We start from the raw sequence: 24,430 nt of genomic DNA on the forward strand, positions 1-24,430 counted from the left end.
ATTTGTAATACGTTTTGTGAAAGCCAAGTTTACAGCACTAGCATTGGGACTCTTAGCAAGTTTTTGTAAGAACTTTATAACTTCAGAGATGTGGTAATCATCAAAATCCAAACCATTACAATCTAAAGCAATGAGATCATCATCCCCAATGTTGGAAAAAATTTCAGCAGTTTTATCACAGGCAGTTTCAGCAGTTTTAGCAGTTTCCGGCAGTTTTGCGGGCATTGCATTAGGAGTAGAAACATTGCCAACACCAATTATTTTACCATTAATAGTAGGAGGTGCAGCAACATGTGGAGCATTAACATTACTAGTGGTGGTGATAGTCCAAACTTTATCTACATTGTTCTCTTTAGCTAGTTTTTCATTTTCTTCTCTTTCCCACCTAGCATGCAATTCAGCCATCAATCTTATATTCTCATTAATTCTAACTTGGATGGCATTTGTTGTAGTAACAATTTTATTTTCAATATCCTTATTAGGCATACATTTTGATTTCAAAAGATCAACATCAGAGGCAAGACTATCAACCTTAGAAGCGAGAATATCAATTTTATTGAGCTTTTCCTCAACAGATTTGTTAAAAGCAGTTTGTGTACTAATAAATTCTTTAAGCATAGCTTCAAGTCCAGGGGTGTGTTCCTATTATTATTGTAAGAATTCCCATAAGAATTAGCATAACCGTTACCATTATTATAAGGATATGGCCTATAGTTATTACTAGAATTGTTCCGATAAGCATTATTGTTGAAATTATTATTTTTAATGAAGTTTACATCAACATGTTCTTCTTGGGCAACCAATGAAGCTAACGGAACATTATTAGGATCAACATTAGTCCTATCATTCACAAGCATAGACATAATAGCATCAATCTTATCATTCAAGGAAGAGGATTCTTCGACGGAATTTACCTTCTTACCTTGTGGAGCTCTTTCCGTGTGCCATTCGGAGTAATTAATCATCATATAATCAAGGAGCTTTGTTGCTTCACCAAGAGTGATGGACATAAAGGTACCTCCAGCAGCTGAATCCAATAGGTTCCGCGAAGAAAAGTTCGATCTCGCATAAAAGGTTTGGATGATCATCCAAGTAGTCGATCCATGGGTTGGGCAATTTTTAACCAAAGATTTCATTCTTTCCCAAGCTTGAGCAACATGTTCATTATCTAATTGTTTAAAATTCATTATGCTACTTCTCAAAGATATAATTTTAGCAGGGGATAATATCTACCAATAAAAGCATCCTTGCATTTAGTCCATGAATCAATACTATTCTTAGGCAGAGATAGCAACCAATCTTTAGCTCTTCCTCTTAATGAGAAAGGAAACAATTTTAATTTTATAATTTCACCATCTACATCTTTATACTTTTGCATTTCACACAATTCAACAAAATTATTGAGATGGGCAGCAGCATCATCAGAACTAACACCAGAATTGCTCTCGCATAACAAGATTCAGTAAAGCAGGTTTAATTTCAAAGAATTCTGCTGTAGTAGCAGGTGGAGCGATAGGTGTGCATAAGAAATCATTATTATTTGTGGTTGTGAAGTCACACAACTTAGTATTTTCAGGAGTGGCCATTTTAGCAGTAGTAAATAAAGCAAACTAGATAAAGTAAATGCAAGTAACTAATTTTTTTGTGTTTTTGATATAGAGTGCAAGACAATAAATAAAGTAAAGCTAGCAACTAATTTTTTTGTGTTTTGATATAATGCAGCAAACAAAGTAGTAAATAAAATAAAGCAAGACAAAAACAAAGTAAAGAGATTGGATTGTGGAGACTCCCCTTGCAGCGTGTCTTGATCTCCCCGGCAACGGTGCCAGAAAATATGCTGGTGTGTAGTTGACGTGGGAGTTAGAAATCTTTGTGGTGTAGCTTTTCTTCTGGTCCCCGGCAACGGCGCCAGAAAATATGCTTGATACGCGTACAGCACGCGTCCGTTGGGAACCCCAAGAGGAAGGTGTGATGCGTACGGCGGCAAGTTTTCCCTCAGAAAGAAACCAAGGTTTATCGAACCAGGAGGAGCCAAGAAGCACGTTGAAGGTTGATGGCGGCGGAATGTAGTGCGGCGCAACACCAGAGATTCCGGCGCCAACGTGGAACCTGCACAACACAACCAAAGTACTTTGCCCCAACGAAACAGTGAGGTTGTCAATCTCACCGGCTTGTCTGTAACAAAGGATTAGATGTATAGTGTGGATGATGATTGTTTGCGAAAACAAGTAGAACAAGTATTGCAAGTAGATTGTATTCAATGTAAAAGAATGGACCGGGGTCCACGGTTCGCTAGAGGTGTCTCTCCCATAAGATAAATAGCATGTTGGGTAAACAAATTACAGATCGGGCAATTGACAAATAGAGAGGGCATAACAATGCACATACATGACATGATGAATATTGTGAGATTTAATTGGGCATTACGACAAAGTACATAGACCGCTATCCAAGCATGCATCTATGCCTAAAAAGTCCACCTTCAGAGTTATCATCCGAACCCCTTCCAGTATTAAGTTGCAAAACAACGAGACAATTGCATTAAGTATGGTGCGTAATGTAATCAATAACTACATCCTCGGACATAGCATCAATGTTTTATCCCTAGTGGCAACGAGACATCCATAACCTTAGAGGTTTCTGTCACTCCCCGCATTCACGGAGACATGAACCCACTATCGAGCATAAATACTCCCTCTTGGAGTTAAGAGCAAAAACTTGGCCGAGCCTCTACTAATAACGGAGAGCATGCAAGATCATAAACAACACATAGGTAATAGATTGATAATCAACATAACATAGTATTCTCTATCCATCGGATCCCGACAAACACAACATATAGAATTACAGATAGATGATCTTGATCATGTTAGGCAGCTCAGAAGATCCGACAATGAAGCACATGAGGAGAAGGCAACCATCTAGCTATGCTATGGACCCATAGTCCAGGGGTGAACTACTCACTCATCACTCCGGAGGCGACCATGGCGGTGAAGAGTCCTCCGGGAGATGAATCCCCTCTCCGGCAGAGGTGCCGGAGGTGATCTCCAGAATCCCCGAGATGGGATTGGCGGCGGCGGCGTCTCGCAAGGTTTTCCGTATCGTGGCTCTCGGTATCGGGGGTTTCGTGACGAAGGCTTTAAGTAGGCGGAAGGGCAACGCGGGGGCCACACGAGGGCCCCACACGCCGGGCCGCGCGGCCAAGACTCGGGCCGCGCCGCCCTGCTGTGGCGGCGCCTCGTGGCCCCACTTCCTTTCCCTCTCGGTCTTCTGGAAGCTTCGTGCAAAAATAGGACCCTGGGCGTTGATTTCGTCCAATTCCGAGAATATTTCTTTACTAGGATTTCTGAACCAAAAACAGCAGAAAACAAGAATCGGCTCTTCGGCATCTCGTTAATAGGTTAGTGCCGGAAAATGCATAAATTCGACATATAATGTGTATAAAACATGTAGATATCATCAATAATGTGGCATGGAACATAAGAAATTATCGATACGTCGGAGACGTATCAGTAACAAGCCCAATGTTTCATACTTCAAGGTCTTCGGATGCAAATGTTATGTGCTTGTCAAGGACAGACGCCTATCCAAGTTTGATTCAAGAGCACAAGAAGGAATCTTTGTTGGCTATACAACGGATTCTCACGCCTATAGAGTCTTCCACAAGTCAAATGGGCGAGTTGTGGAATCTTGTGATGTGACATTCGATGAAGATGATAGTTCTTTGGAGGAGCGAAGTGCTTCTTGTGAGAAAGGAGATGCAATTCCCCCGGATGCCGTAGGAAGGATGGGTGTTGGTATTCGCCAACCTCAAGAGCTACCTTCTATGAGTACCGGGGAAGGACCAAGTTCCACGCAAGTGGAGCCATCTACACCACAAGGCCAAGCTTCTTCCATTGATCAAACAAGTGCAAGCCAACCACTACAACAACCTCAAGTTCGACATCAACAACCACAACAATTGCAAGCTCATCTACAACAACAACCACCACCAAGTGATCAAGGCCAAGCTTCAAGTTCTACACCGGATGGCTCGGGGACAAATATTCCGGATAATACCTTTCCCAATTCCTCTGAGTCATTCGGCTCTCATGATGATGATGCCCCGTACAACAACAATGATGGTCAAGGCGAGGACCCAAACCATGATAAAGATCAAGAGGCCCCACAAGAACCTATTCCAATGGCCGATACTCGCCGTGAAGACACTACTACAAGACATTTGCGCCTCAAGTCTCATTCCTTGCGCAATGTCATTGGAGATCTAAAGAGCAAGGTCACTACCCGGAGGCAACTAGCAAACTTTTGTGAGCACCATGTCTTTGTCTGTATGGTGGAACCACTCAAGGTCAACGACGCTCTTGAAGATCCCGACTGGTTGATAGCAATGCAAGAGGAACTCAACAACTTCAAGAGGAATGATGTATGGACTCTCATGAAGAGACCCGATCATTTCCGCAATGTTATCGGCACCAAGTGGGTCTTCAAGAACAAGCAAGATGAACACGACATCGTCATCCGCAACAAAGCAAGATTGGTGGCACAAGGCTATTCTCAAGTTGAAGGCGTGGATTTTGGTGAAACCTTTGCACCCATTGCAAGGCTCGAGTCCATATGTATCCTTTTGGCCTTTGCCGCTCACCATGGTTTCAAGCTCCAACAAATGGACGTTTGAGATGTCGATGATGGGGGAACTCAAGTACTTCCTTGGATTCGAGATGAAGCAAATGCGACAAGGCACCTTCATTAATCAAGCAAAGTACCTTCAAGACATGCTCAAGCGCTTCGAGATGAAGGGGGCCAACGGTATAGGAACCCCAATGCATCTAAAGTGTCAACTCTCCCTTGATGAGACCGGCAAGGCGGTGGATCCCAAGCTCTACCGTTCGATGATAGGTTCGCTTCTTTACCTTTGTGCTTCTCGTCCGGACATTATGTTGAGTGTTGGTATGTGCGCACGGTTTCAAGCGAATCCTAAGGAAAGCCACATCATGGCGGTGAAGAGGATCTTTTGATATTTAGTCCATACCCCAAATTTCGGACTACGGTACCCAAGGGACACGGACTTCTCATTGGTTGGCTTTACCGACTCCGATTGGGCAGGAGACAAGGTTGATAGGAAGTCTACATCCGGAGCTTGTCACTTTCTTGGGAGATCTTTGGTGTGTTGGTCCTCGAAGAAGCACATTGAGATAAGGAATCACTTCATTCGGAATCACGTTGCTCGCGGAGATATTGTCCTATCCTTCATTGGCACCAAGGAGCAATTGGTGGACATCTTCACAAAGCCGATTGGATGAGAAGCGTTTCATTGAGTTGAGGCATGAGCTAAATATCATTGATCCGTCGAATTTCGCTTGACCGTCGTGCGCACATACCACTCTTTATCTATATGTCTTGATGGAAAGCACGCATGAACATAGGGGGAGTGCGGTTTAAACTTATTAAGCTATCCCTCCCCCATAATGCATAAAGAAACCAAAAACATACTCTATTTGTCAACTAAGTGACTAAAGAGCTTCATGTTGAGTTGTAGTCGTGAGTCCTAGATACATCTACGCGAGCTCACACTACTATACTCTTACACGGTGGCCTCAGCCACCATCCTCCTCCTTGAGGAGTTTTTGATTCTCTTTGGTTCTTTTTTATTTTCTTTCATCTTTCTTTGTTTTCTTCCCTATTTGGTTTTGTTTTTTTCCTTTTTCCATGTTCATTGTGGGAGATTCACCCAAGCTTGGATTTTCATGTTGATTCTTGCAAGCTTGGTTGAGTAGTACCTTAACAGTTTATCCGTCTATCCTAAGCCACTACCCACCTCTTGAGCCATTTCTATCTAAAATCACAAGCCTACACCATAATCTGGGATTTTATGAGTTTTGGAGCCCGGTACTACCGGGCCTCAGGCCGGTACTACCGCCCTGGTGCAGTGTCCCGAGGTACCGGGTAAGTACCGGAAAGCGGTACTACCGCTCATGAGTGCGGTACTACCGCTTTCGGCTTTGACTTAAGGTACCGGGTGGGGACGGATCCAAACAGATCCATCACTTTCCCCCCACTCACCTCAAGTCAACGACGACTCCAAGATCGAAGAACCCGAGGAGACCGGCCCCGATCTCCTCCTCCGACCATCGCCGGTCAAATCTCCTCCGTGGAAAAGCTTCCCCACCTCCTTCTCCATCATGTCCTCCGGTATAAACTCGAACCTCTCTCTCTAGGGTTTGTTGGATTCCCTAGATGCATAGGTTAGGGTTTGTTGGAGTTTTTTTGGTGGATAATCATCCTAGAAGGCTTTTCCATGTAGAGGGATACTAGCTAGCAACACTATGTGAAACCTTCTGTATCAATGCCATGAATCTCGACCTAGATCTAGTGGTGATGTGATCGAGCGGTAGTACCGGTCATTCTTGACCGGTACTACCGGTTCAAGCGGTACTACCGGGCTAGGTTGCGGTACTACCGCTACATGCAGTTTCACTCTTGTTGCTTGTTAGTGTCCTTTTTGTGCTGCAATTCCGAGGCTTCTGCACTTATCCTCGTTCCCCCTACAACCTATGTTTTTCACAGGTCCATCCAAGCCCCGTAGCGGCGCCAAGGTCAAGCCTCCTTCTCGTCGTTACCGAGAGCAAGAAGAGTAAGAGGAGATCGTCTCACCAAGGACCACCAAGCGCCAAAGGGCAGCAGCTAGCAAGAGGACCACCTCGGGCCCCAAAAAACCTATGAGTGGACTCAAGAAGTCCCAATTCTTGGAGGTGAGGGGTGCCAACCCCTATTTGGTTCCAAGGAATCCTCGTCTATGCCCCAACAACTACTTATACCACGCCAATCAAGAAAGGATCTACAATGAAGACTATGGGGACAAGGAGTTCAATTGTTGCCCCCAACTCTCCATCAACATGGACAAGCTCCGCTCCAAGCCCGAATACTTTGGGGAGGCTCTCGAGATATGTGAAGAACAAGGACTTGTCCCCTTGATGATCTTCACCCGCAACTACTCCAAGGAGGTAATATGTCAATTCTATGCCACCGCGGTGTTCCTCCAAGAAGAGTCCGGTGCCCGGTCTATCAAGTGGATGACCAAGGAGCATGTGATGGAGGCCACTTGGGATGAGCTTGCAAGGGGCCTTGGCTATCAACTCCCCGACAATGATGACAACTACTTCCGGATCCACCTCCAACACAAGCCTATGAGCAAGGACAAGATGGCCAACCTCTACCTCCCCGGGAGAATGATGTGCGGTATGACCTCCTTCCCACTTATGACATCATGAATCGCATCTACCGCAACACCATCAACCCCAAGCACATCAACCAAGATGAAGTGCATGGTTTTCTCGTGAACCTCCTTGTGCGCACTCATGAGTTGAGAGGCAGCGACAAGCAATTTGGACATCATGGACTACATTTGGCATGAGATGCAAGATTGTGCCTGATGTCTACGGGAGCTTCTATTCTTGTAGACAGTGTTGGGCCTCCAAGAGCAGAGGTTTGTAGAACAGCAGCAAGTTTCCCTTAAGTGGATACCCAAGGTTTATCGAACTCAGGGAGGAAGAGGTCAAAGATATCCCTCTCATGCAACCCCGCAACCACAAAGCAAGAAGTCTCTTGTGTCCCCAACACACCTAATAGGTGCACTAGTTCGGCGAAGAGATAGTGAAATACAGGTGGTATGAATAAGTAGTAGCAACGGCACCGGAAAAGTGCTTTGCCCAGGACAAGAAACAAGCAGTAGTAATGTAGCAAGTAGTAACGCAAGAAAACAAGTAAACAAGCAGCGATAGCGTATTTAGGAACAAGGCCTAGGGAATAGACTTTCACTAGTGGACACTCTCAACATTGATCACATAACATAATAGATAAATGCATACTCTACACTTTTGTTGGATGATGAACACATTGCGTAGGATTACACGAACCCTCAATGCCGGAGTTAACAAGCTCCACAATAATGCTCATATTTTAGTAACCTTTAGTGTAAGATAGATCAAAAGACTAAACCAAGTACTAGCATAGCATGCACACTGTCACCTTCATGCATATGTAGGAGGAATAGATCACATCGATATTATCATAGCAATAGTTAACTTCGCAATCTACAAGAGATCATGATCGATCATAGCATAAACCAAGTACTAACACGGTGCACACACTGTCACCTTTGCACACGTGCAGGAGGAATAAAACTACTTTAATAACACATCACTAGAGTAGCACATAGATAAATTGTGATACAAACACATTGCAATCATAAAGAGATATAAATAAGCACCTCACTATGCCATTCAACAAGTGAATAAGTTCTCGTGAAATATGGCCTAAGAGACCCACACGGTGCACACACTCGTCACCTTTACACACGTGGGACAAGGAGTCTCCGGAGATCACATAAGTAAAACTCACTTGACTAGCATAATGACATCTAGATTACAAGCATCATCATATGAATCTCAATCATGTAAGGCAGCTCATGAGATTATTGTATTGAAGCACATAGGAGAGAGATGAACCACATAGCTACCGGTACAGCCCCGAGCCTCGATGGAGAACTACTCCCTCCTCATGGGAGCAAGCAGCGGTGATGAAGATGGCGGTGGAGATGGCAGCGGTGTCGATGGAGAAGCCTTCCGGGGCACTTCCCCGCTCCGGCAGGTGCCGGAACGGAGACTCCTGTCCCCCGGATCTTGGCTTCGCGATGGCGGCGGCTCCGGAAGGTTTCGTGGTTTTCGTCGAACGCCCCGAGGTTTTTAGGTCGGGGGCTTTATATAGGCGGAGAGGCGGCGCAGGAGGGCTTCTCGGGGGCCCACACCCTAGGGGGCGCGCCCCCTTGGCCGCGCCGGGGTGTGGTGTGGTGGCCCCGCCCCCTTCTCCGGCGGTTCTCGTGTGTTCCGGATGCTTCCGGTAAAATAGGAACCCGGGCGTTGATTTCGTCCGATTCCGAGAATATTTCGTTACTAGGATTTCTGAAACCAAAACAGCAGAAAACGAGAACCGGCACTTCGGCATCTTGTTAATAGGTTAGTTCCGTAAAATGCACGAATATGACATAAAGTGTGCATATAACATGTAGATAACATCAATAATGTGGCATGGAACACAAGAAATTATCGATACGTTGGAGACGTATCAGCATCCCCAAGCTTAGTTCCGCTCGTCCCGAGCGGTAAAACGATAACAAAGATAATTTCTGGAGTGACATGCCATCATAAACTTGATCATACTATTTGTAAAGCATATGTAGTGAATGCAACGATCAAAACAATGTATATGACATGGGTAAACAACTCGAATCATAAAGCAAAGACTTTTCATGAATAGCACTTCAAGACAAGCATCAATAAGTCTTGCATAAGAGTTAACTCATAAAGTAATAATTCAAAGTAAAGGTATTGAAGCAACACAAAGGAAGATGAAGTTTCAGCGGTTGCTTTCAACTTGTAACATGTATATCTCATGGATATTGTCAACATAGAGTAATATAATAAGTGCAATAAGCAAGTATGTAGGAATCAATGCACAGCTCACACAAGTGTTTGCTTCTTGAGGTGGAGAGAAATAGGTGAACCGACTCAACATTGAAAGTAAAAGAATGGTCCTCATAGAGGAAAAGCATCGATTGCTATATTTGTGCTAGAGCTTTGATTTTGAAAACATGAAACAATTTTGTCAACGGTAGTAATAAAGCATATGCATCATGTAAATTATATCTTATAAGTTGCAAGCCTCATGCATAGTGTACCAATAGTGCCCGCACCTTGTCCTAATTAGCTTGGACTACCCGGATTATCACCGCAATACATATGCTTTAACCAAGTTTCACAAAGGGGTACCTCTATGCCGCATGTACAAAGGTCTAAGGAGAAAGCTCGCATTTGGATTTCTCGCTTTTGATTATTCTCAACTTAGACATCCATACCGGGACAACATAGACAACGGATAATGGACTCCTCTTTTAATGCTTTAAGCATTTGACAACAATTAATTCTTTTCTCATTAGAGACTTGAGGATATTTGTCCAAAACTCGAAACTTCCACCATGAATCATGGCTTTAGTTAGCGGCCCAATGTTCTTCTCTCACAATATGCATGCTCAAACCATTCAACTCAGTGTAGATCGCCCTTACTTCGTACAAGACGAACATGCATAGCAACTCACATGAAATTCAACAATGAGTTGATGGCGTTCCCAAGTAAACATGGTTATCGCACAACAAGCAACTTAATAAGAGATAAAGTGCATAATTACATATTCAATACCACAATAGTTTTTAAGCTATTTGTCCCATGAGCTATATATTGCAAAGGTGAATGATGGAATTTTAAAGGTAGCACTCAAGCAATTTACTTTGGAATGGCGGGAAAATACCATGTAGTATAGGTAGGTATGGTGGACACAAATGGCATAGTGGTTGGCTCAAGTATTTTGGATGCATGAGAAGTATTCCCTCTCGATACAAGGTTTAGGCTAGCAAGGCTTATTTGAAACAAACACAAGGATGAACCGGTGCGGCAAAACTCACATAAAAGACATATTGAAAACATTATAAGACTCTACACCGTCTTCCTTGTTGTTCAAACTCAATACTAGAAATTATCTAGACTTTAGAGAGACCAATTATGCAAACCAAATTTTAGCAAGCTCTATGTATTTCTTCATTAATAGGTGCAAAGCATATGATGCAAGAGCTTAAACATGAGCACAACAATTGCCAAGTATCACATTATCCAAGACATTATAGCAATTTACTACATGTATCATTTTCCAATTCCAACCATATAACAATTTAACGAAGAGGAAACTTTGCCATGAATATTATGAGCTAAGAACACATGTGTTCATATGAACCAACGGAGCGTGTCTCTCTCCCACACAAGCATGATGTAATCCAATTTATTCAAACAAAAACAAAAACAAAAGCACACAGACGCTCCAAGTAAAGCACATAAGATGTGATGGAATAAAAATATAGTTTCAGGGGAGGAACCTGATAATGTTGTCGATGAAGAAGGGGATGCCTTGGGCATCCCCAAGCTTAGACGCTTGAGTCTTCTTGATATATGCAGGGGTGAACCACCGGGGCATCCCCAAGCTTAGACTTTTCACTCTTCTTGATGGTAGTATATCATCCTCCTCTCTTGACCCTTGAAAACTTCCTCCACACCAAACTCGAAACAACTCATTAGAGGGTTAGTGGACAATAAAAATTAACATGTTCAGAGGTGACACAATCATTCTTAACACTTCTGGACATTGCATAAAGCTACTGGACATTAATGGATCAAAGAAATTCATCCAACATAGCAAAAGAGGCAATGCGAAATAAAAGGCAGAATCTGTCAAAACAGAACAGTCCGTAAAGATGGATTTTATTAGGCCACCAGACTTGCTCAAATGAAAATGCTCAAATTGAATGAAAGTTGCGTACATATCTGAGGATCACTCACGTAAATTGGCATAATTTTCTGAGTTACCTACAGAGAATTAGACCCAGATTCATGACAGCAAAGAAATCTGTTTCTGCGCAGTAATCCAAATCTAGTACTTACTTTACTATCAAAGAATTTACTTGGCACAACAAAACACAAAACTAAGATAAGGAGAGGTTGCTACAGTAGTAAACAACTTCCAAGACACAAATATAAAACAAAGTACTGTAGCAAAATAACACATGGGTTATCTCCCAAGAAGTTCTTTCTTTATAGCCATTAAGATGGGCTCAACAGCTTTAATAATCCATTCGCGGAAATAGTATTTGAAGCAAAAGAGAGCTTCAAGAGGCAAATTCAAAACAAATTTAAGTCTAACATGCTTCCTATGAAGAGGAATCTTGTACACAAATGAATTCATGAAGAACAAAGTGACAAGCATAAGAGGATAAAACATGAGTAACTTCAAGATTCTCAACATGAAGAGGGAAACTTAATATTATTAAGATGCATATAACCATATTTCCCTCTCTCATAATAACTTTCAGTAGCATCATTGATGAAATCCACAATATACCCATCACTTAAAACATTCTTATCATGGTTCATATGCATAGAAGTATCATTAAATTTGGCATAAGAAGAGTTATTCTCATTAATAGTAATTGGAGCAAGATTATTATCAAAAATTTGAACATGGTAAACAAGTTACCTATTAAGGGGATTGTTTTTGGTAATCCAATCATGACTATGACAAGTTTCATAAGGATAGTTAGAACCTATATCATAGCATTCTTTATAATAATCATTAGAGATCCGAGGCATAGTGTCATCATAAGAAATAGAATAGTTATCCTTCACAATCGGTTTATCTGTGTCCACACCATTATTGTTATTAGAAGGAGATGTATCAAGAACATAATGACCAGTAGATATAGGATTTGCAAACACCTCTTCCCCAAGCTTAGAGCTTTCTATATCATTATGGGAGGAAGCATGGATAGTACTGACACTATGGCAATTATTATCATCATCATTTTCAGAATTAGTTTCCCAGAGATTTGCAATATCAAAAGTAGTGTGCTCATTCAAATCATGATTGCTAATGTATGTAAAGGGCATAGGAAGATCATCATATTCAGATTCATTATCACAATAATCATTAGGAGCAACATACTTACGGTTACCTATTGTTATCTCATATACGCGGGGATATGATGTTACCTCTTTCTTTTTATTCCCCTTCTTCTTCTTCTTCTTCTTCTTCATTCCCTTCTTCTTCTTTTTCTCTTCCTTCTCCTCGTTCCCTTCTTCAGGAAGAAGAGGCTTGGTGGGTGGCTTGTCCGCATAACCTGATTTACTTTCGAAACAATAGAAGAAACTTGGGAGGATCCCTCCTTTTCGTTAATTAGTTGAAAACACACAGACGGTCCTATCATATTTTGGCAAGGTGTCATCTTCTAAAATATTTTGTATGTAAGTATTTGTATGGCTATTATCAATGCAATAAGAAAAACACCCATGCAGGACATCATCAATATCAAGATCACTCATATGTAACAAAGAGATTTTTCTCGACAGCTTCTTCACACCCCAAAAATAAAGTAAGTTCATCATGCTGATTAGGAGTAATTTCATCATCACAATACAAATTTGCAGCACTCATTGGGTTCAAATTATCATTGGAGGAGCATTGAAAATTAAAATGACCCACTTCATGGCAAACTTCACAAATAAAAGGATAGAGGGCGCAAACTTTTTTACCAAGATCATCTAGAGCCCTAAACCACTTTCTAGTTTTTTCATTAGCATGATGGATACAATATTCATCTTTGATTTGATTAATTCCACAAGGTCTATGTATTCCACAAAAATTAACATGCTTATAGGAATTAGCATTCTTAGGAGTTTGAGCATGCTTATTGCAATAATTAACAACAATTTCATTCTTCATGCAAGCCTCTTTAAAAGGTTCATGATACTTATCAAAATTATTTTTAGGCAATTCGAAATGAGAAGCAAAGGCTTTATAAAGATTTGCAGCAACTTGAGAGTCAAGACCATAAGTAGCACTCATATTTCGAAATTTATCGGTATCCATAAAAGCCGCAATGCATTCATAATCATAATTTATACTCGACTCTTTACCTTCATTGTTCTCCCATCCTTCAGCGTTGTCCTCAATCCGATCAAGGAGGTCCCACCTAGCTTCAACCTCCTTGCTTGTGAAAGATCCCTCCGAACACGCGTCCGGATAGTCCTTGTGTTGTCCCGAAAGCCTCGCATAAAAATTGTTAACAATAACATTACGGGGAGCTCATGAATGGGACATTTGAGCATTAGTGATTTCAATCTCCCCCACGCTTGAGAAATACTCTCTCCATCACGAGGATAAAAGTTATAAATATAATTCCTATCAATGTGCACTTCATGCGGAGGATAAAATTTAGAATAAAAGAGAGATGCAATTTCCTCCCAGCCAAGAGAATGCCTATTCTCCAACAATTTATACCAATGCGCTCGCTTTACCGGACAAATGAAACGAGAATAGCTTCTTCCTCACTTCATCCATAGAGATACCTGCACACTTGAATAACCCACATAATTCGTGCAAAAACGAGTAGAATGATCTCTAGGATGGACAGTTCCATCCCCTTTATAGTGGTTGTCTATAACACGTTCAATAATTTTCATGGGTATTTTATACGGAATACTTTCAGCAGGTGGATTTAAAATATCGAAGCATTATTAGAGTTATCGCATATGGGAGATAAAGCATTATCGTAACAAATTTTCTCCCCTAAAGATGGGAAGCTAAAAAGACCACAAAAACTAGCTTCCCCAAGCTTAGACTTCTTCATAGCATTAGCAGTAATTGCATTCATACTAATAACATCGCTACTAGCATGCAAATAAGGTTCCATAGGTTTTTTAATTTTCGCATCAAACAATTCTAAATCAGGAAAAAGATTAAAAAGCTCACCAATTTTTTTGTTGTTTTCCATTATGCCTAACTAGTGTAAACAAGAAACAAAAAGTTGCAATTGCAGGATCTAAAGGAAATAGCTTCGAGTACTTACAATGGCGGAAAATAGCTTGGTAGCCGAGGTCCGGAGTGTGAGTACCTTTTACCTTTCCTCCCCGGCAACGGCGCCAGAAAAGTGCTTGATGTCTACGGGAGCTTCTATTCTTGTAGACAGTGTTGGGCCTCCAAGAGCAGAGGTTTGTAGAACAGCGAGCAAGTTTCCCTTAAGTGGATACCCAAGGTTTATCGAACTCGGGGAGGAAGAGGTCAAAGATATCCCTCTCATGCAACCCCGCAACCACAAAGCAAGAAGTCTCTTGTGTCCCCAACACACCTAATAGGTGCACTAGTTCGGCGAAGAGATAGTGAAATACAGGTGGTATGAATAAGTAGTAGCAACGGCACCGGAAAAGTGCTTTGCCCGGGACGAGTAAACAAGCAGTAGTAATGTAGCAGTAGTAACGTAGTAAAACAATGAAACAAGCAGCGATAGCGATATTTAGGAACAAGGCCTAGGGAATAGACTTTCACTAGTGGACACTCTCAACATTGATCACATAACATAATAGATAAATGCATACTCTACACTTTTGTTGGATGATGAACACATTGCGTAGGATTACACGAACCCTCAATGCCGGAGTTAACAAGCTCCATAATAATGCTCATATTTTAGTAACCTTTAGTGTAAGATAGATCAAAAGACTAAACCAAGTACTAGCATAGCATGCACACTGTCACCTTCATGCATATGTAGGAGGAATAGATCACATCGATATTATCATAGCAATAGTTAACTTCGCAATCTACAAGAGATCATGATCGATCATAGCATAAACCAAGTACTAACACGGTGCACACACTGTCACCTTTGCACACGTGCAGGAGGAATAAAACTACTTTAATAACACATCACTAGAGTAGCACATAGATAAATTGTGATACAAACACATTGCAATCATAAAGAGATATAAATAAGCACCTCACTATGCCATTCAACGAGTGAATAAGTATTCTGTGAAATATGGCCTAAGAGACCCACACGGTGCACACACCTGTCACCTTTACACACGTGGGACAAGGAGTCTCCGGAGATCACATAAGTAAAACTCACTTGACTAGCATAATGACATCTAGATTACAAGCATCATCATATGAATCTCAATCATGTAAGGCAGCTCATGAGATTATTGTATTGAAGCACATAGGAGAGAGATGAACCACATAGCTACCGGTACAGCCCCGAGCCTCGATGGAGAACTACTCCCTCCTCATGGGAGCAGCAGCGGTGATGAAGATGGCGGTGGAGATGGCAGCGGTGTCGATGGAGAAGCCTTCCGGGGCACTTCCCCGCTCCGGCAGGTGCCGGAACAGAGACTCTGTCCCCGGATCTTGGCTTCGCGATGGCGGCGGCTGCTGGAAGGTTTCCGTGGTTTTCGTCGAACGCCCCGAGGTTTTTAGGTCGGGGGCTTTATATAGGCGGAGAGGCGGCGCGAGAGGGCTTCGGGGGGCCCACACCCTAGGGGCGCGCCCCCCTTGGCCGCGCCGGGGTGTGGTGTGGTGGCCCCGCCCCCTTCTCCGGCGGTTCTCGTGTGTTCTGGATGCTTCCGGGTAAAATAGGAACCCGGGCGTTGATTTCGTCCGATTCCGAGAATATTTCGTTACTAGGATTTCGAAACCAAAAACAGCAGAAAACGAACTGGCACTTCGGCATCTTGTTAATAGGTTAGTTCCAGAAAATGCACGAATATGACATAAAGTGTGCATATAACATGTAGATAACATCAATAATGTGGCATGGAACACAAGAAATTATCGATACGTTGGAGACGTATCAGTGCCTTCCTCCGCAAGCTCCCCCAATATGCACCATACATCATGAGGCTCATTTGCCTCAAGTGGGATGAAGCCAGCAGTGGAGACCTCCTAGAACAATGCTACCCCATCACCATCCACAAGGAGCGTAACCCCGCCGTCAAGAATCACTCTCTCCCAAGGTATGGCAAGAATACCCCCAAGGACAAGGAGGAGGAGGAAGCCGATAGCGATGACTCCGACTTTGTGCCCAACTCCGTCAAGACCAAAGGCCTCTTCGCCAAGATCCTGCTCGCCTCAAGAAGTCCTTTTGCTTCAAGGAGGACCTCCAAGACAAGATGTACCAAGCCCGTCACGACAACAAGAAGATTCGTCAACGCCAAAAGGCTATGATTAGGCACATGGGTCTCCCCGTCTCCGAGGGCTCCAAGGACAACATCACACCTCCCGGTGAGTGGAAGTCCAAGCACACTTGGTCAAGCTCCGAGGACTCCATCCCCGAGCGCATCATTCGCCCCTCTCCACCACCTCATGGCAAGGGCCAAGTTGAAGACGAAGACGATGATGAGGAGGACGAGGAGGACGAGGAAATGAAATGTGATGACGAGGACGACGACGAGGAGGGCGAGGAGGATGAGGACGAGGATGATGATGACGAGTGATCTCATTGGGACGTTAGCATGCTTCTTCTCCCTTTTTGATGTTCCGATGCCAAAGGGGGAGAAGTTGATCTACTAGGACAAGTATTTGCATGGGAATGCCAAGGGCTCGGCGTTTGTTTTTGGTTCTTTTGCCTTGGCATCATGTTTTACCTATAGTTATTCAAGAACTTATTCGTATGCTACTCTATTCGTGGATCTCCCCCCGGTTTGTAATAAGACCTATTCGTGGTAGCCTTTATTGGTCTTCGTTGTTTATCTATTGTTGGCTACACCAATTCTATTGAGAAATTTATCGGGAGTTTGAGTTTTCTCAAGGCAAAGGTATGACAAATTCACCCAAAGCTCTTTGCATTATCACGTGTTGCCTCCATAGTGTACATATGCTATATGAAGATGTCATTTATCCTTGTTTCATATGTGCATGGTTTGTAAAATCTAGGGGGAGTTATTCCTCTAGGATGTGTGTATATGTATTCAAATGCATATTCCAATTATGCACACGTCTAGGGGGAACTCCGTCTAGCTTTTGCAAATCTAGAACCTTATCATAATATCTTATGCTATATTGCAAATTCTTGTGTTGTCATCAAACACCAAAAAGGGAAAGATTGAAAGAGCAAGGTCTATACCCCGAGTTTTGTGTGTTTGATAACAACATTTGAATGAATCTGACCGTGTGCATAGATTGTCTTTAATAGATTTGCAGGTGCACGGAGCCCTCGCTGAACACTTCATGATCGGAAGACTGAAGCGTAGCTTATAGGTTTTCTGGTTTTGTGTGTGTGTCGCGAGGTGACGTGATTGGAGAGGGAAAGAGAGATCAACAGATTCTGCCTGACCGGTACTACCGGTACCTGTAGCGGTAGTACCGCTACCCTACTGGTACCGCCCTGAAGTACCGCTCTGGGTGTTTGCACTGAAAAGTCCCAAAGAGTATGTTACGGTACCTCTACGGTACCATGAGCGGAAGTACCGCTTGCGAGCGGTAGTACCTCCTTGGTACCGCTGAGGTACCGCGTGGAGTCCGGGGCTCGGAGAGGCCCTAGCGTTACCATCAGCGGTACCGCTAGCAGTACTACCGCTTTGAGCCCACGTGGCGAATCTGTGGGGGAATTTCAAACCCAGAGTGGTACTACCGCTTGCCCAAGCGGTAGTACCGGTCGTGCGGGATCTGCACATAACGGTTGGATTTGGAGGGACCTATAAAAGGGCCCCTTCTTCCCCAGCTCGATTTTATCTCTTCTCCTTCTCTCTCCTCCATTGTTGCTGAGCTCAAACCTTGAGGATCTCCCCACTTACCCAACCAATCTTGCTCAAACTTTGCGGAGTGGTGGAGGAGGCCCCGATCTATAGTTCTACCTAGAGAGAAGTCACCAATACCAGCTAGTCCTTAGTGGATCTTGGAGTTAGGGTTCCTATGGTGGGATCTTGGAGGAAGTGCTCCTATGGAGGCTAGCTTGGAGTTTTGGTAGCCCCATAGGGTGTTGAGAGCCCTCCGGTATTTGTGGAGCTCGCCCCAACCTTGTGAAGGAATCGCCGCCTCGACCGGCTACTTAGTGGAGAAGGGGAAGCTCCTTCGTGGGGCTTTCTCGAGGAATAGGGTGAGGCCTTACTTCGTGGTGTGGCCGTCTAGCCTTCGTGGCTAGCACCTCCTCAACGCAGACGTACTCCCTTTTGTGGGAGGAACTGCGGGAAACAAATCTCGCCTCGTCTCCGCGTCCCCCGGCTGTCCCGCTCCCTAACTTTACTATCTTGCTTGGTTCCTTTGTTTGTTGCACTAGCCTAGGATCATACTAGGAACATCCCTATCACCAAAGCTATCACCTTTACTTCCGCATCGCATAAAAACTGAAAAAGACATAAAAATTGTGTAGCGCCCATTCACCCCTCTCTTGTTCGCTACGATCCATTCAAAGGGCGCTCGATCAGTGAGCTATTACACACTCTTTAAAGGGTGGCTGCTTCTAGGCAAACCTCCTGGCTGTCTTTGCACCCCCACCTCCTTTATCACTTAGCGGCCATTTAGGGGCCTTAGCTGGTGATCTGGGTTGTTTTCCTCTCGACGATGAAGCTTATCCCCCATCATCTCACTGGCCGACCTTCACCCCTGTTATTTTTGGGTTATATCTAGTATTCAGAGTTTACATCGATTTGGTACCGCTCGCGCAGCTCGAACCGAAACAGTGCTTTACCCCTAGATGTCCAGTACACTCAAATTATGATCATGCCCCCTTTTATGAAGAAGTATGGGAGATCTTGAGCGTTGTTGTGTTTGGCGCGCCCAGAATTTTTCCAGGAGAGGAGCACCATAAACAAGGGTTTGCCTATCTCTCGATTTGCTTATGCCTCTTTCAAATGAGGAGGTTTCAAAAAGTGTAACTTAAATGAGTTGCACTTTTCTTCAAGAGATTTGTTGGGCACACGTCGTCACCCGTCCACCGCCGACTCTAGGCGCACCACTAGAGTAAGGATTGGCGTGGGGGGCCTTATTCCGACTTCAAACGTAGACTTCGCTCACCATCCAAAAGAAAAGACACATAAAAAAGTAAAACAAGAAATAGAAACCCTCCCGCCAGCCAGAGGTCGTGGCATCGTACCTCCAAGGCCTGGAAGGTCATCAAAGGCGGGGCGAACCGACGAAGACACCGGCGAAGGAGAAGGAAACCTAGTTGCTTAGGGATCACCTCTCTTTTCTTGTTTTTTGCTCCCACGTGAACTATTCCTTTCACATCAAACGGTAGATTTGCATATCACACAGAAATACTACAATAATATTTTTTTACATTTTATTTTGTAGATGAGAGCTCTAGTAGATTTGGGAATTCCACCTCGTATCACTTAAAACTTCGCTAAGCATCTAATTTAACTTTGGTGCATATATCTTTTGAAGAAAACACGTGGAAATCTTTCGTACTGGCACCAAAACTATTGTTTAGGTGGAAGTAAATATGAAGAATTTGAAGTGGAAATTTCAAAATCTACTAAGTGGAAAATGTTCAAATCCGTTAAAATCGGCTAAAGTACAATTGTTGAAAGGTAACAATTTTGTGACTGAAAACGCCTATGTCACTTAAACTGTGAAAGAAACCAAGGTCTAGTTTTGAAACTTACATTTCATATTTGAAAGCTTGTTTAATAATAATAAAAAAATACACCTAAACCGTGAAAGGAACCAAGCTTTTTGGGTGTTTCTGGATCCTTGGTGCACACATACACCTTCTATAGGAAAAAAGAGCAAATGTTGGGTGCTTTTTGGGTTCGGAACTCTAATCGTGCCAAGGCAACTATTCAAAGGGGATAAAGACGTATGTGTTAAATCTTGGATCTGATTGTAACAAGAAGATATGTTCACTCCGTTTTTTTAAACATGTGGTACCGTATCCAAAACTTGGAGCTGAATACAACGCCTCCATATTAAGGGGCCGAGGAACCTCTCTAGATCAACTCACTCGATCTGGAATCCTAACCATATCTTAATTCTCATGCCCTACTTTTTTGTGGAGTCAGTGTAACACATGTACTTTGTAACCTTCATCTACATTTATGCACATTCAAGGGTGAACCCAAGTAGAAGTGAGTAGGATCTTGGCCCGAACACTGAGTTTTAGAACATTTTTTTCTTTCAAATTACGTTAACTTATAAAAGAAATTCCCCAAGTCATGTTGTCATTGTAAATTATGTAAAATTCTGGCTTCAATCAACGACCTCTCAAGTCGACAGAGGATTTAGAGGTGCGTGGTACTGTACCTACCAGGGTATGCATCTCTAATCTTTTGACGACCGAAGCTCTGGCAGTTTTGTTTGCCAAGCAGCAAGAATACACGAAAGTCACTTGCGAGTCGGACTGTGAGCAGCTGGTGAGACTGTGGGATGGAAGGCGTAACCAACGGTCGGTGATCGCCCCTATCCTTAGTGAAATTGAAGCTTGTATTTCTTCCTTTGTGTTTTCGAATTCTGTTTTGTGAGACACACTTCCAACTTTGTTGCCCATGAATTTACATGCTATGTTTGTGCGGACGATGTAGAGGCAGAGCGGATTGATGTTCCTCCAAATTTTCTTAGTCACAGCTTACAAGCTGATTGTACACACTTGGTTTTAAAGAGTGCGGTGTTTCAAAATAAAAGTCGCAACCCTATCCACTGCGTTTTATGATCATGGAGACTTAATCCATGCTTGCCAGGTCGTCATACATTATGTCTGTACAGTGAAAAAGTCGGTTGACGTTTTCCGTTACTTAGCGATGCCATTTCCTCCATCTCACCCGTCCATAGCCGATCGAACGGTCCACTCGATCTGGCGCCACTGCCACTGGAGCCTCCAACCGAGCGCTCTCTTTCTCCACCATCTCCCCTGATATTCCCATAAAAAACTTTATCCCTCCCTCTGCGACAAGATCCAAAAATCACAGAAAGAAAAAGGAGACAAGAGAGCGGAGACCTGAAGAGCAGAGGAGGCGCCATGAACAATAGCCACGTCGAGGAGGAGGTCGGGAAGCTCAAAGAGGAGATCCAGAGGCTCGGCCAGCAGCAGCCCGATGGCTCCTACAAGGTTAGGCCTTTTCCTGCCGGAAACAAACGCGGATCTGGCATCACAGCCGCGTTCGACACATTTTTTCTGTATTACCCCACGCCGATACGCGGTTTGGTGTGTGCTGTCGATCATCTGATGTGGATTCTCCTGTCATTGCCCATTTCGCTGGATTATGTGCCGGCCGTTGTGGTTTCGCTGATGTGCCTATTATACAGCAGTGTGTTCTTCATAAGAGATGATGTGTTTGTGTGGACGAATCGCTTGATTCCGTACATGAAGTGTGAAAGTTCAGATCCATAATTTCTTTTTTTTTGATTGTCAGATCCATAATTTATCATTCTCAGACAATTCAGACCAGTAGTACATGATCATGAATCATAGCTAATGAAATCTATTTGCATTTTAGAACACGGTTAATGGTCTGGATACTGATAAGCTGAACAGATCCTATCGAAATCACAAAGAAAATTTCCCATTTCTTGCCTGTGTGGTAGAATTCACTGTAGTTTTTATTTTATTTTCCCTATGGTTACTGTATATTCAGTTCGATATATTTGCATTTTACCCACTGAACTATTTGGACGCACAAGTACTAATAAACCGCCAGTTCGACACAAATCTATTTGCATTTTAAAACATGGTGAATGAAACGTGGCTAATTAAGAAATATCCTCAATAATTATCGTTGCCTTCTCTTATCCCACTAATAGGGAAAACCTCATTAGCAGCGTGTCGAAATAGGTCCGCTACTGGTATCACGCCAGTGGTATTAGGTTACCTGTAGCGTGCGGCCGTGAAGAGGAAATTGCGTCCGAGTCGACCTCGCCGCCATCGATGAGGCGGAGGATGACAGGGGAGGTGGGTGGGGGTCCGGTCGATGCCACGTTCGTGGATTTGGAGCAGGAGGTGGTGCTGCTGGTCGAGGGACCATACGACGGACCAGGTGGATGTGGATGGGGAAGGGGAGGGGGAGGGGGAGTGGTGGTTCCGGATGTGGCCAGCGGTGGCCGACATCGGCCGGGGCAGCGGCGGTGTGAGGGGAATTGAGGGGAGGGGAATGGAGAGAAAGTGAGCTGAGAGAGGGTGCGGGCCGGTTAGGATAAGGCACCAAAATACTGGCAGCGTGTTACTGTGGTACCTACGCTACCGACAATCACGTACTGGTAGCGTGGGTAAGTTCTGGCCCCATCTGCGGATGGGGCCCACATTCTAGTAGGGTGTTCTTTTACAGCCTACGCTACCGGTATTGTATTACTGGTAGCGCACCCTTTGGCCGCATGCTCACTTACTTAAGTAGCAGCAGCGTAGCTCTATTTGGGCGTGCTACCAGTAGTGTGACACCTATAGCCAATTTCCTACTATTGTCCTATGTGCTCTATTTTTTCTCTTAATTCTTGTGTGATCTCACCAAGGAACAACATCAACAGGAGAAATACTTGTCAATAAGAGTCATGCCATGGATTTTTTAACAGGAATTGTTTAATGAAAATACCTAAAAATAACCTTCACTTCTTCACAAGGTGAGATGGCTATGACTACCCATGCTACCTAGAAATTGTAAGACGACATGCGCTTCTGGAAAAAATAGTTGAAACCGCCCATATTTCTGGACTGGGGAGGGGGACCTATAGTGTGTACTATGGTGACCTTTTAATCGTATATTCTTTTGTACATGTGATCTTTAGCCTTTGACTCTAAATAAATCTTTTGACATCATAGTAGACAAATGGACACAAATATTTTAGCATGGCATCATTACTGTATACTTAATATAGCGGTGTAAATCTTGATGATTTATGCTAATGCCGACATGGTATATTTTGAAGCACCACATTACAACAGGCAGACGATAATTCAAAATGCAGTTATTTCAGCTTAGGTAAAAGAGTTATGTGTATATGTGAGTACTAAACATGTATCCTATTAGTATTATTGTTAATAGCTATACAACAGGCAATTGATGAATCTAAGACTCGCAAAATGCAGTTCTTGCTTCGCTAAAAGAGTTATGTGTTTGTGTGTTCTAAGCATGCATCGTATTAATAACATTTTAAATCGCTAGACTTATAACGATGAAGTTCTATGATTTTACATGAACTAAAGAAACTTATCCACCAGTAAATTTGTATTTTAGCTTTTCTGCATTCGTGAACATACTCAAAGGATGCGAAACTTGTGTAATTGAAGTATTGTGGTTTGCAGGTCAAGTTCGGTGTCCTCTTCAATGATGACCGATGCGCGAACATATTTGAAGCATTAGTTGGCACCTTGCGGGCCGCCAAGAAGAGGAAATTTGTCACCTACGATGGCGAACTGCTTCTGCAGGGTGTTCACGACAATGTGGAGATAACCCTCTTCCCTCCTCCCGCTGTAGCTGCTGCTTGAAGTTTGCAGCTCTGAAATGTCTCTCATGTCATTTTGTTGATGTGCTTATTATTTGTTGTGCTTAAATTCCTACAAAACTCCCAGAAGAGTACTATTGTGTGATGCATAACTCATGATCCGTGCAGTTGCTTTGCTCTATTGCTTGTATGGTTGTGTTCGAAACATGTGCTGATATACTATCTCGTGAAAGACACAGTCACATGCTCGAGCTTGGAAGTAATGGCCATGTGTTAGTGAAAGCGTACCAAACACTTGCTTGTTTGACAGCGACATCTATTCGTACTTTCATTTGTTTCTTCAGACCATATTATTTAAGGTGTCAAATAGTTGTATGAGCAATGTGTATAGAGCTATATGACTAGTTTGTTTTGGCAATGTGGTGTGACACTTTTTCTTCATGCTAGCCATGAGAATGGGAGATGTTGGGAAGAAAACATCCAGCAGCTGCTAGCGAGAAGAGACACCGTAGTCTTTCTTAGCATCATCCCTCTTTGGTGGAGCAAAGGGCAATCAGTTTGTGGCACAAGCCGAGATGTTAATTTTGTTATAGCGAGCCACAACGTTCGCATGTGAGACTCTGCGTTGCTCGG

General features: G+C 43.2%; 1 protein-coding gene across 1 annotated transcript; it reads left to right on the forward strand.

Annotated features, from left to right (window-relative positions):
- The first annotated feature begins 21,279 nt into the window (after positions 1 to 21,279).
- On the forward strand, positions 21,280 to 24,079 carry LOC124700118 (costars family protein). The gene is made up of 2 exons (XM_047232298.1): positions 21,280 to 21,473; positions 23,658 to 24,079. Exons 1-2 carry the CDS (start codon positions 21,384 to 21,386, stop codon positions 23,838 to 23,840), a joined length of 273 nt encoding a protein of 90 aa, XP_047088254.1. The 5' UTR covers positions 21,280 to 21,383; the 3' UTR covers positions 23,841 to 24,079.
- The last annotated feature ends 351 nt before the right edge of the window (positions 24,080 to 24,430 follow it).

The sequence above is a fragment of the Lolium rigidum genome, chromosome 3, assembly GCF_022539505.1.
Source record: "Lolium rigidum isolate FL_2022 chromosome 3, APGP_CSIRO_Lrig_0.1, whole genome shotgun sequence".
Classification (NCBI taxonomy): Eukaryota; Viridiplantae; Streptophyta; class Magnoliopsida; order Poales; family Poaceae; genus Lolium; species Lolium rigidum.